This window comes from Artemia franciscana, chromosome 12 (assembly GCF_032884065.1).
Source record: "Artemia franciscana chromosome 12, ASM3288406v1, whole genome shotgun sequence".
NCBI lineage: Eukaryota > Metazoa > Arthropoda > Branchiopoda > Anostraca > Artemiidae > Artemia > Artemia franciscana.
Window position 1 is genome coordinate 8,611,271 of NC_088874.1, and position 13,187 is coordinate 8,624,457.

The following is a 13,187-nucleotide window of genomic DNA, read 5'->3' on the forward strand; positions in this document are numbered from 1 at the left end:
TTATGGCACTTTGAAACTCTCTTCACAAAACTTGCTAGCCTTTTGCAAGCATTTATAAATTTATTCTCTGATTGCAAAAAGCAGTAATTACTTGGCAGGTAGTAATTGGCAAAGTATGTTTGTATGGCCCAAATATTCAGCAGCAATGAAATGGTCATTTGACTCAAGGAAATTGATGGGAAATTGTGAAATGATAGCTAATCTGCCTGAAAGTCAGCCATGGCACTGATTCATTTTCACAGGGTGAAATAAGAGATAAGAATTCTGTGAAATGCTGAGTAGATATTTCCTTTCATCAGATAAAAAATGTTCTTGCAGAAAAATTATTTCATTTGTACTTATAAGTTCAGAGAGGACTGGGCCTTTGTCAACCACTTTACCATTGATATTCCATGATAAAAGACTTAAGGCTTGAGCCATTATGCAGACTTAACTTTACTTTAAAAGTTCTTGAGTGACTGGACATGTGAAGCTGTAACAGGGATGATCCTGTGATTTGCACAATGCACACTTCTTGGGCCTTTGACAAGGAGATGTTTTGGAGCTTGAATGACCATGGTCACTGCAGACTGCACAAATAGCTTCATTTTTGCAGTTGCTGGAAATATGCATAGGCTTGACACTTGAAACATCTTACCAGGAAGGAGAGATACTCAGCAACTTTGATCCTCTTATAGTCTATTGATTGTTATGGCATTCATAAGGTAAACTTTGGTTTTAAATTTTAATTTAAACAAGTGGGTATTGTCAATCTGTTTTGAACTGCCACATTTTGGAATCAGTGTGCATTGTTCATCATCTCTATTGCTGGGGATAAATCATACAATACCAAGTGAGAGGGGCTACTGATTGTTGCAGAAAGAGATTTATCACTGTTCTGAAAGATCCCAACAAATGTTTTCTGGAAATTGGAAGTAGGTCTATTTTATTGTAGTATAATGGAAAAAGTAGAACACAGAAAATCCTTAAAGGACAAGTTTTGGCAAATATAGAGTGACAAATTTCTAAAGACCTTTACTCAAAGGACCTTGGGAATCATTTATATGCCCCCCCCCCCTAGAAAAGATACTGCCTATACCCACGAACATGATATACAACACAATAACCCTAGAATTATCAAAAATGTAGTCTTAACATTAAGCCTAAAAAAGAAAATAGCCTAAAATTTGAAATCTAATAACAAATCACTTTTTGTTTTAATAATTAATCTTTTGAAGAGGAGCTAATATATATATATATATTTACTCTAGCCTGAATACAGAAAAATACTGCATACTATAGAATAAACATTTTGTGATTTTTGTGTTTTCTTTTAGTTTTTAACACAGCTTAAGACCTATAGCTATTCCTGGGCTAATGAAATGGTGGGGGAACAGTCAGAAAAGAAACAAAATTATTTCAAAATAGCACAAGATAAATTCAGCACTACTTTTATTCATCAAGTATGTTCCCACAGAGGAGACCGCCAACTAGGCTATTACTAGGCCTAAATATTTACCAATATGACCAGCAACTACAGGTCTACAGAGTCCTCTATTAAGTGATATTTTATCCTAGACTGTGCTTACAGTAGTATAGTGGGTAAAATCCTAGTTAATTGACTTCTTGATATCTCAGAAAGGGTTTAGGTTAGGGTAATGAAACTTTCAGGGATGAATTTACAGACTAAAGTATGTCCCAGGAAGGTATTTTGAAGCAACTACCTCAACTCCTTATTGCTCTAAAGGGCTCTGACCTTTGATGATTTTTAAAAATATGTGTGTTATAAAAGTGAAACCTTACAAAATAGATCTTTTGCTTAATTGAAGTATAACAAATTGTTTTCAGCTTCATAACTTGGCTTGATTCCATTTTATATGGTTTTAAAGATATGAAAATACATTTCCTAAATTTTGAAAAAAAAAAAAAAAACATTGATAGCCTATGGCTCAAAATTCTACTCAAATAACAGGAATTGCATTTTCAGAACTAGGCTAAAGGCAGAGAAAAAGCAACTAGTAACTGAAAATTAAGGTAAAATGTTGTTTTGTCAAAATTTCAATAGGTATAGACCTGTTATGTAGGCAAATTTCAGGGCCCTCTAGAGGGAGAAGGAGTGGAGGTGGGTACTTTAAAATACCATCCTGGGACATACTTTAGCCTGTAGACCCATCCCTGAAACCTTCATTTTCCTAACCTAAGCCCTTTCCGAGATAGCAAGAAGTCAATTAACTAGAATTTTACCGTATAGTGTCTTAATGTTTTTCTGTTGGCTAGCCTACCCTGGTTTTACATGAAAAAAAGGTAGCCTAGGTCTACAACGATCTGGCTGTCAGGATAATAACAAATTCTGTACAAATATAAGCTAGGCCTACTATGCTTCAGCAGATGTTGCTTACCAGCATGTACAGAGTAGCTCTGAGATATTAGCAAATCCATTAATTAGGATAGAACACATTGCATTTGAAAATTAAAATTTTGCCTTAGCCTTGGTGCGCTGTCGCTATGCGATACGCAACGGAAACCAAACAATTAGCCAAATGGAAAGTCCTAAGCATCCCCATTTACGTATTTAGACGTTTTTGCCACACTAATCAAATTTTTTAGCTGTGAAGAGGAAATTTTGGATTTGTTTTAAATCAAACAGTTCGTGGTAACCAACTGTAGTAAGGAGCGACCCGGCTCAATAGTAAACAAAACTAAAAAAACTTGAATTTTGATATCAATAGCTACATCAAAAGAATCGCATTTTAATGCTGATTTTAAATATATAAGTTTCATCAAGTTTAGTCTTACCCATCAAAAGTTAAGAGCCTGAGAAAATTTGCCTTATTTAAGAAAATAGGGGGAAACACCCCCTAAAAGTCGTAGGATCTTAACGAAAATGACACCATCAGATTCAGCGTATCAGAAACCCTACTGTAAAAGTTTCAAGCTCCTATTTACAAAAATGTGGAATTTTGTATTTTTTGCCAGAAGACAAATCACGGGTGCGTGTTTATTTGTTTGTTTTTTTTTCCAGGGGACATCGTATCGACCAAGTGGTCCTAGAATGTCGCAAGAGGGCTCATTCTAACGGAAATGAAAAGTTCTAGTGCCCTTTTTTAGTGACAAAAAAATTGGAGGGCATCTAGGCCCCCTCCCATGCTCATTTTTTCCCAAAGTCAACAGATCAAAATTTTGAGATAGCCATTTTGTTCAGCATAGTCGAAAACCATAATAACTATGTCTTTGGGGATGACTTACTCCCCCACAATCCCTGGGGGAGGGGTTGCAAGTTACAAACTTTGACCAGTGTTTACATATAGTAATGGTTATTGGGAAGTGTACAGACGTTTTCAGGGGGATTTTGTTTTGTTTGGGGGTGGGACTGAGGAGACGGGCTATGTTGGAGGATCTTTCCTTGGAGGAATCTGTCATGGGGGAAGGAAAATTCAATGAAAACGGTGCAGGATTTACTAGCATTACTATAATAAAACAATGAAAAATAAACATGAAAACTTTTTTCAAATGAAAGGAAGGAGTAGCATTGAAAATTAAAACGAACAGATATTATTACAAATATGAGGGGTTCTAATAATACTTCAACATAAAGAGCGAGGTATTTAGGAGGAGATAAATACCTCGCTCTTTATGCTAAAGTATTTTTAGTAATTTCAACTATTTATTCTACGGCCTTTCTGATTCAGGGGTCATTCTTAAAGAATTGGGACAAAACTTACGATTTAGTGTAAAGAGCGAGGTATTAACGAGGGTACAAACCCCCTCGTATACATAATAAAAATATAAGGTTATGAAAGTTTGTTACGTAAGTTAATTCTTAAGTTACGTATATTTTTTACTAATAAAAACGTTCGTTAAAAATTAAAAGTTCTAGTTGCCTTTTTAAGTACGAAAAATTGGAGGGCAACTAGGCCTCCTTCTCCATCCCTTATTTCTCAAAATCGTCTGATCAAAACTAAGAGAAAGCCATTTAGCCAAAAAAGAATTAATATACAAATTTCATTTTAATAATTTATGTGCGGAGAGCCAAAACCAAACATGCATTAATTCAAAAACGTTCAGGAATTAAATAAAAAAAAAACTAATTTTTCTAGCTGAAAGTAAGGAGGGACATTAAAACTTAAAACGAACAGAAATTACTCCGTATATGAAATGGGTTGTCCCCTCTGCAATCCCTGCTCTTTACGCTAAAGTTTGACTCTTTGTAATTTCTGTTCGTTTTAAGTTTTAATGTCGCTCCTTACTTTCAGCTAAAAAAATTAGTTTTTTTCATTTAATTTTAACTAGAGAGAAATTTTTCGGCAAATATCCCAGTTACTCAGTGCAAAAAATGAGCCAAATTAGAAGTTTGACTTATTGTTATAAAGATTATAATTGGTCTTTTTGAGGGCGATCCCATTGACGCCACTTTGACTGTGCATCCTTTTGTTTTTACCCACCGTGCATCTGAATGGTTTTGTACTGCTTTGGTGTTACGTATACACCTATATTCAGATTCTTTTAACCGATCTGGTCGATCGCTCCAGCTTATTGATTTCGAAGACCCGGACTAGTGAGGGTAAACTAAAATAAGTATGAGTTAGCGAAGGATCTGTTGTGTTGTGGACGAAAAAACCTTGGTTATATTATTGTATATTGCTGAAAGAACATGGAACAATTAAACAGCACTTTCAATCAAAGAAAACTGGTCAATCTTAAATGTGCCACGGTGCAGAGGAGACATTAAAACTCTTACATTCTAATAAAAAGTTTTATCTGAACATTATCTTTTTAGTAAGCCGAAATCTTTATTGAAATACAATGTAAATTGAAATGTTATTTTTTTCTGCTAAGTTTAAGAATAGACTTCATTACCCAAAAAAAATTTCAAATTTGATGTACATAGTGAAAATTTGATACTAAACTATTAAGTAAATACACAATTGTCATGTTGCCACAAAATTATAATTATGCTGCATAAACGAATTTTTTGAATAAGTTTATAAAGACGAGAGCCGCTTATGGATAGCATATTTCATTCAAATTTTCTCAAAATTTTTTAGCAGGAAGAGTATTTTAATATGAGAAGAGAGGGATCTCTTCTTACGAGAAATGATCCCACACTTCCTCTTCATCCCGATTCATTCGAAGCTTCTGCCTTAGCACCCTCCCAAGAATGGTCAATTTCTTCTAAACTGGTTCTTACTACTTCTTCTTGCCTGATTCAAGAACGACCTGCTTTTTTGGCCCTAGATGGATATTGGAAAAGGATGATCTTTGGCAACATGCAATTCTTCATTTACAAAACGTGTCCTAACCGTGTGAACCTTTCATCGCTGCCACTTGAGAATAGTTTCTTGAAAAAAACTCGCCATTCTTTGCTTGAAGCCGATTTCAATGATGAAACAAAACAGGTTGTAGCTTTGCGAGCCCCGGGGTATTCTCAACACTACCTAATATAATAAAATAAAGTAAAACGAGCAATTAAAAGCAAACTAAGTTTACCTTCTATTGTGTACTTTAACCCATTTTATGTTTTTCTTTTGTACTGAGTGTATGTTTTATAGGTATATGTTTATACTACATTACCACGTCGACAGATTGGCCTTCAATCTTAATAGTTGAGAATGACGCCGGGCCATGACCATGACCATGATCAACCATGACTGGGTCTTTTTTCGGGCCATGACCATTTGGTTATTACTTTGGTACTGAGCATAAGTTTTTACCTACAAGATTTTTGCTATCTCTGGTGTTCTTAGGCTAGAAGATTTTCCTTGCTTGTTTTTCCTGCTTTCTTTTACATTACCTTCGGGATACGATCAATAATAGCCATAAAAAATAATAAATCTTTCAGACTGGTTTTTAATAACTTTAGGCTCTTGGCTTTGCATCAGAGAATTCAAGTTCTACCCAAGTGGATTTCCCAGGGCAGGGTATCAGGTTAGATAATTCAAAATCACTTTGAACTCCCTTCAAAAGGCCGTAAAACTTCTTGGCTTGGACTTTCACAGAAGAGTCATTTATCGCTTCAGTTACTGACAAATGGAAATCTTCGGCAACAGACTCATCTATATTGATAATCAGTTTGTCACGTACAAGACATATACCAGTGATTGATTCATGACCATTTATGTGATCTATCACAACTTGTCGTTTTATTCGGTCCGAGAGTATAGGGAGAAGGTTCGCACAACAATAGTAGTATGCAAGTCGGGAATTATAGGCTTTGGCAGTTGCGGTTAATTCAATTCATAAGCATCCAGCTTTGTCACAACGACCTTGATTAGTTTTTCCACACGATTAACCTTTGTAGAAAGTCTAGACTCTAGAACAGTGGTTCACAACCTTTTTTTTACCCATGGACCCATTTTCCCTTCTTTTTATCTTAGTGGACCCCTTCATAGCTATTGGACATACGAACAATTTTCTATTCTTCCTAATATAAATTTTAAGGTTTTAATTATCAAAGAAAGAGTATACGATTAATCTTTACTTTTAAATGAACACTAATTTAAAACAAATAAACTATTCTACTATAATAATAATAATTATTATTATTACTATTATTGTGATAATAACTACAATATTACAATGTTTCTTCCATGGGCAAGCAACACAAGCTCATGTAGAGCTCCTCAGGCAGTTTAATTCACCTCAGCATTATGTAAACTGGAGAAAAAAGGAGTTGAAATTAAGTGTGTGATTAAGAAAAGGAAAAGGCATGTTTATTCAATGAAATCCCTGTGGTTGATTCTTCTCGGCGAGTTTATTTATATTTGGTTCTATTGATGTTAATTATAGTCGAAGATCACCCCTTTTCACAATGTCAAGTCTATTACGATCTTTTGATAACATTTGAGAAACACGAATAAATCCCGCTTCAACAAGATAAGATGTAGGAAAAGCAATAACGTAGAACTGCGCTTCATCCCAGAGCAAAGGGTACTTTGTAGCAACATCATTTGTTTTCCATATATTGTACTTGGCGATCTTTGAATTTTGCATGCATTATTTCATCACTTTGCATTTCGTTGAGAAGCTCTTGCAAAGATATGTCTATTTCGGGAACATTAACTTCAAAAGGAATTGAAATCCAAATCGGTATATCTATCCCGAGTAGGTCGCCAACCCGGGTTTGCATATCTTCATGTATATTTTCCAAATATTCACCATATAATGCACGATCTTCATCTTGAAAATCACTATTAACACAGGCCAAACAAGGAAACTGTTCAAATGCACGACGCTTGATATTATTCTTATACAGCTGTAGTTTTCTTAGAAAAGCAGCAATAGCACTTTTACTAGATATCAGATCAGAATTGTTTTCTTGGAGCTGGGATCTTTGATTTTTCACCAGAGGTAGTTTATACGGCTTAACACATATAGTTATCAGTGAAAGCTGGATAAAGCAAGTTTGGAACCTATCGGACCCCGTATTTTAAAGGGTCCCACGTTACCATCAACACAAACAAAAGATATTTTGAATTAAAAAAAAAATTGTTTTTGACGATAAGGGATAAATTATGAATTATTCAAATAAATAAATATTATTTATTTTAAGATTGCATTGCTCGATGAGATATATTAATGCATTTATTACAATAGTAATATATATTTTATGATATAAGAAAGACTAATACCCGTAAAACTTCATTTAAAGTTTATTGAATTTAATTGGGACAATCCTATATTAGAGAGATTTTCTACATACTCGAAATAATTTACGTATGTAAACTACTATGCAGATATATTTTATTTAAATATTTAATAAATAAAGAGGGTACTGAAAAAAAAAATCCGATCGGGCCCCACACCTATTTGATCAAGGCCTGCTGGTACCAGAAATTGTACAACTGCGAGTAGAGGTCTTTTTCGTTAAAGACTGAATTAATGACTTGTCCATATTGTTCAATATTTGTATCCCTGTCTAAGTTTCTAATTAAAACAATTAAAGCAATCAGATTGCATCGTCACTGTCTTTGGTACTTTAAGATAAACTCCAAATCAAAAGGACACATAAAATGTATCAGTATATTTTTGACTAATTTTACATAACATGGCATACTATATAATTCAACATATACATTTAGCCCTAATTCAGATAAAGAAATGAAATTTGTTCCAAAACAAATCTGGACAATGGTTATATACAAATATATTAAAGAAAAGGGCGTAAAAAGAACTATATAAAGGATGATGAACAGAAAAAGCCTTTATTATATGGCAAAAGCATAGCGATATACTTTTTACGAGGTGAGTGCAAATGACTGACTTAGCCTGAATCTGAAATTATTGCTTACTTCTCATATTATTTAAAGTGTGTAATAAATGATTATAATATCTTTCCTATCATTGTCAGATTAAAATTATTAGTTATTTAATAGACAAGAGCTTTTGATAAGAATTTGCTTTAAGGACTTTTAAGATTAGATCAGTTAGTTTGTTTTCGGATGCACATAACAGAATACACGTTTTTTTTTTATTCTTTTATGGCAGAAGTCTAAAGGCAAGCGACTACGTCTCCTTACATACAGTCAACAGGTTTCAATAAAATGTGACAAACTGGATCCGTCATTAGGCACGTATGCTCTAATTTACCTCACGGCTCAGGAATCGAGTTAGAATTCCAGCAAATCTTTTTTGGAAGGAGGGGGCAGAGGAGGTTAAGGGAAATTAGAACTATGAGTTTGGGCGAAGGGAAAATGACATTTTTTCTAGTTTCCACGAGACAGCATACATTATGGTTATTTTTTTGTTTTTATGACTGTCGTTGGAGTAGCACTTGGTAAAATTAATGGTCAAAATTGATTAAAAACAAAATTGTTCACATAAGGGCTAGGAACCATACGCCTGTAGCTAGCCCATTAACAAATACAATTTTCTGGTAGAGGTAAAATTAAAGATGTTTGGACTATGGAGCAGTCTGTGGAGCGACTATGTTTTATTTAAGTTGAATACTATGGAGCGGCTATTGATCTGCTGGACTACTCTATGAGGTAGTAAACAAAGCTAGAAATGACAAAAACAGTAAAATAAAATTGAAGAAGAAACAAAGAAGAGAGCTGCCACTCAATAGGACTACTAAGATAAACAATTAAGTAAAACCAAATATTCAAAAAATTAGAAAAAAGGACAAATAAATGGACGGCTTAAGGCAAATATGTGAACTAGAGATAAAACTTGCACATAAGTAGCAAATGATAAAATTAAGTACAATCTAATCATACAGTAGACTTGTTCGAATTAAAGACAAACTAATACAACTACCTCTACTTTGAACTTGCCTAAACTGTAAATCAGTGTTTCTCGACAGGCTGATTAATTAATTCCAATTAACTACAAATTCCCCACCCAAAGAATTATTTTAAATAATAAATAATGCAAACGCATTGTTTTGATACGCCATAAGGTAATGTACCAGTTACCGGCTCGCTGTAGCTTGGTGGTTTGACAATGAATCATCGATAAATTATCTTATGTCTTTTTGGTCGTAGATGCTGGTCGGTGATTCACTGATAATTTTGGGCCGACTAAATATTAATTGGCAACATTGTTTATATGAACTGGTTAACTTGCAAAACCTGCAGTGTGTTTATCTTACAACTGTCAGTCTGTTTGATTTTCAAAAGACTGTAAGTAAAACTTTCTTTATTTAAAGTAAAGAAAAAATTGAAGCTGCTTGAAACCAGTTCATCACCTTAATTTAACTATTATTTTATCCTTAATAATGGGATTCCAATGGCTTAAATACAAGTTCTACAAACCTGCTTTATTAGATAACCACAATGTTACCTTGTAATGGTGAAATATTTCCTTAATATCAAAAGTGCATGAGCATTAAAAAAAAGAAAAAATAGGCCAGCGAACTTCAGACATTTTGGTGATTTTGGATTAAAAAGAGGCCGAGAAACACTGATTTAGGGCCCTAAACTACAAAGGTCTTAAAATTTAATACTCAACTGAGAAAGGACCAAATAGAATGAATTGGTCTCGTAAGATCATTGTAGCACTTTGTAACGCGTGAAAAAAGGGCCAAAACGCGCAAAAAAAAAAAAAAAAAAAAAAAAAAAAAAAAAAAAAAAAAAAAAAAAAAAAAAAAAAAAAAAAACAGATCATAATTTCTGTACTTTGATATGAAGGATGAATGATATGGAAAAAAATATCTTGAACGAAGCAGTTATTCAAGACAATATTTGTATTCTTATAAAAGAGCCAAGTTTATTTTTCGTCATCAAAAATATTTTCCAAAAAATCGTTCTGTGCTATCCTGCTTAAATTCTTACTAATCTGTTCCATTAATAACCGAAATATTACATGAAAATACTTTATAAAACATCATGACAAATGATAATTTTAAAACATTTTCAATATGAAAATAAATATTTTTTTTTAATTTAGTCTCTTCTTTCTTGCAAAAAAAAGAGGCTAAAGACTTTAGTTGTAAAATTGAATGTGTTTATGTTGCTTCAAATAATTTTCAACGGCTCTTTTAACTGTTTCAAGCAATCCAAAATTTGGAGCACTGTACAGTTATTAAAAACAATATTTTTATTTTGGTGAAAGAACCATGCTTATTCTTCTTAATCTCAAATATTCCGTAAATATTTTCCAAAAAATAGTTCGGTGCCTTTCTGCTTAAATTCTTACTAATCTACCAAGAAAAGAAAAGAGCTCTGAACTGTTCTCTAATTTGACCTATTTCAAGCATGTATAAGTAATTTGTGTATAATATTAGTAGAATACAACGACTTGTCTTTTTACAAAATATTGTATAAAACATCATGACCAATGAGAATCGTGAAACATTTATATTACAAAAATAAATTTTTCATTCACCATATTCTTTACACTTCGTCTTATTTTCTGCGAAAAAAATTGGCTAAAGTCTTCGTTGCTTCAAATAATTCTCAACGGCTCTTTTAACTGTTTCAAGCAATATACGAAGTTTGGAACAATGTATAGTTATTAAAAATAATATTTGTATTTTTGTAAAAGAGCCATGCTTATTTCCCATAAATAATTCCGTAAATATTTTCCAAAAAATAAAAATGGCCACAGGCAACAAAAGAAAATCAAAATTGATTATCCATTCATTCTACTATTAACTTAAGAAACAAACTCTAAAAATTTATAAAAATTACACTTCTACCGAATAAAACTTTTTTTTTTCAAACTTCATTGGACTTTGGAATGTGAAAAAAAAGTCTGAATGATACAATTAGGCACAGTTATTTAAAACAATGTAGAACATTTTAAAACCAAGAGAAAAAACGCGATGATAACAATTGAAATGGAAGAGGTTGGGTAGAGGGCACCACTATAAAGCGGACAATAGGGGCACTGATAACTTCCACAAACTTGACATATGTCCAAGGCATAAAGCTCCAATGCATCATATAAGGTCTCATTAAAACGTTCTAAAAAAAAAAAATTATTTTTTAAACGTAACTTTATAATAATTACATCTGTTTTTTTTAATAGGTTAATCCTTTACCTGATCTATTAACTCGGAAAATATATAAGCAATTAGGAAAGTATTACAAAGAGGGAGGGACGAGATAGATGATTAGACAGAAAGAGAAAGAGAAAGAGAAAGAGAGAGAGAGAGAGGAGAGAGAGAGAGAGAGAGAGAGAGAGAGAGAGAGAGAGAGAGAGAGAGAGAGAGAGAGAGAGAGAGAGAGAGAGAGAGAGAGAGAGAGAGAGAGAGAGAGAGAGAGAGAGAGAGAGAGAGAGAGAGAGAGAGAGAGAGAGCGACAGACGTTGCACAGCTATATTAGCCTATATTTTGATACGATAAATCCATGGCACCCAGCATAAAACTATTTTTTCTTTTTTTTTGTAGGAGAGATGAATTAATTTTTAAAGAATGCTCAAAATAACCTTTTAACGAAATATTTTTTTTAAGTGGAAATTTGATAAGAATTAAAACTAAGACAATAGGTTTTAATGCATTGTAAAATAAGGTAAATTTTTAAATAGCATTAATCAAAACAATTTATTACATTTCTTGTTTCAATATGTAGTTATGACTGCATGACCGTCCAAAATTAAAAGTTATTTCTTGGGTAAACAATTTTACAACTATTGCAGTTATGAAATTACATTGAATGAGATCGCAATAAGAAATCTAAATAAGGACATATCAAAAAGGAAATACCCAGCACCTAGGCAGACAACACCCCTCCATGCAACAGGATTGATTAACATGAATAATGGATGTGGCTAAAAACTTATTTTTTGTAGGGCATATGTATCAAAATAAGATTTTTTTCCCCAAAAAGAACTATCACAAGCCCAGATGGACACAATTCATAGGGGGATGAAAGATCCAGAAATTAAATAAGTAATTGACTGTAGAAGTATAATATCCAAACCCCCTACAAAAATTGGGCGGTGTAAATGATAAGGGAGGGGGAAGAGGGGTAGAAAAATTCACTTATTGAATATATTATTTATAAGGATTAATTATTTCTCGGGGGAAATCTTTATTTCTTCTATAATTTTTGTTGAAACGAGGAATATAATAAATTCAATGAATTCGCGAGGGAGGGAGATGGGTTTATTCAAAAAACAAATAAGCCAAATATATGAGAATTATAAGAAATTGCCTAAATTAATTTCAAAAATCTCAGATTTCATAGAGGGGAGTATTCCCGTCCAAAACACGGGCTTGAGTAAAATGTAAAATCATAAAAAGTAACATACGTTTTTTTAAAGAAATAGAAAAATTAGAAGCGAAATATTTAAACTAAGAGACATGTTTTTGGAAAGGAGATAAAGAAAAGAAAGAAATAGAGGAGAAAACACATACCAGGCGCATAGTAGTCATAAACACGGAAAGGCATGTGCCGAGTCATGTTGGCCACCGGGTGCCACCTTTCTAGTGTCAAATTCACACAAGTATCATACAGATCCAGCTAAAATTAAAAAAGAACAACATTAAAATCATTTCATCATACTGTACTGCCCTGCAGCTCTATTCAACTTCAATGAAACAAACAATTTAACCTATCAATTTAAAAGACAATTATAAAATATAAAGCAATTATTAAATAATAAACATTGCTGTTATCGAATAGTAAAAATCAATTTTAAAAAACCTATCATTTTACTACCTTTTAGTTACCTTTGATAAACTCAAAATAGAATTTTTAAATGACTATAAAATGAATGGAAAGCCTGAAGGTCCTTTACTTTTGTACTTGCACAGGTTGCACAGC

At 32.9% G+C, this 13,187-nt stretch overlaps 2 protein-coding genes across 3 annotated transcripts in view; both read right to left on the bottom strand.

Annotated features, from left to right (window-relative positions):
• Positions 1–2,489, bottom strand: part of LOC136033636 (unconventional myosin-XIX-like) — a 100,615-nt gene extending 98,126 nt beyond the window's left edge. For both annotated transcript variants that reach the window (XM_065714445.1, XM_065714444.1), the window contains exon 1: positions 2,379–2,489. In XM_065714445.1, the coding sequence (XP_065570517.1) occupies positions 2,379–2,418 (40 nt within the window). In that variant the 5' untranslated portion in view covers positions 2,419–2,489. The remainder of the gene's footprint in view (positions 1–2,378) is intronic.
• Positions 2,490–10,357: 7,868 nt separating this feature from the next.
• Positions 10,358–13,187, bottom strand: part of LOC136033637 (CD109 antigen-like) — a 205,519-nt gene continuing 202,689 nt past the window's right edge. The window contains exons 24-25 of the mRNA XM_065714447.1: positions 12,779–12,884; positions 10,358–11,384 (exon numbers count right to left, since the gene is read on the bottom strand). Of these exons, the coding sequence (XP_065570519.1) occupies positions 11,200–11,384; positions 12,779–12,884 (291 nt within the window). The 3' untranslated portion in view covers positions 10,358–11,199. The remainder of the gene's footprint in view (positions 11,385–12,778; positions 12,885–13,187) is intronic.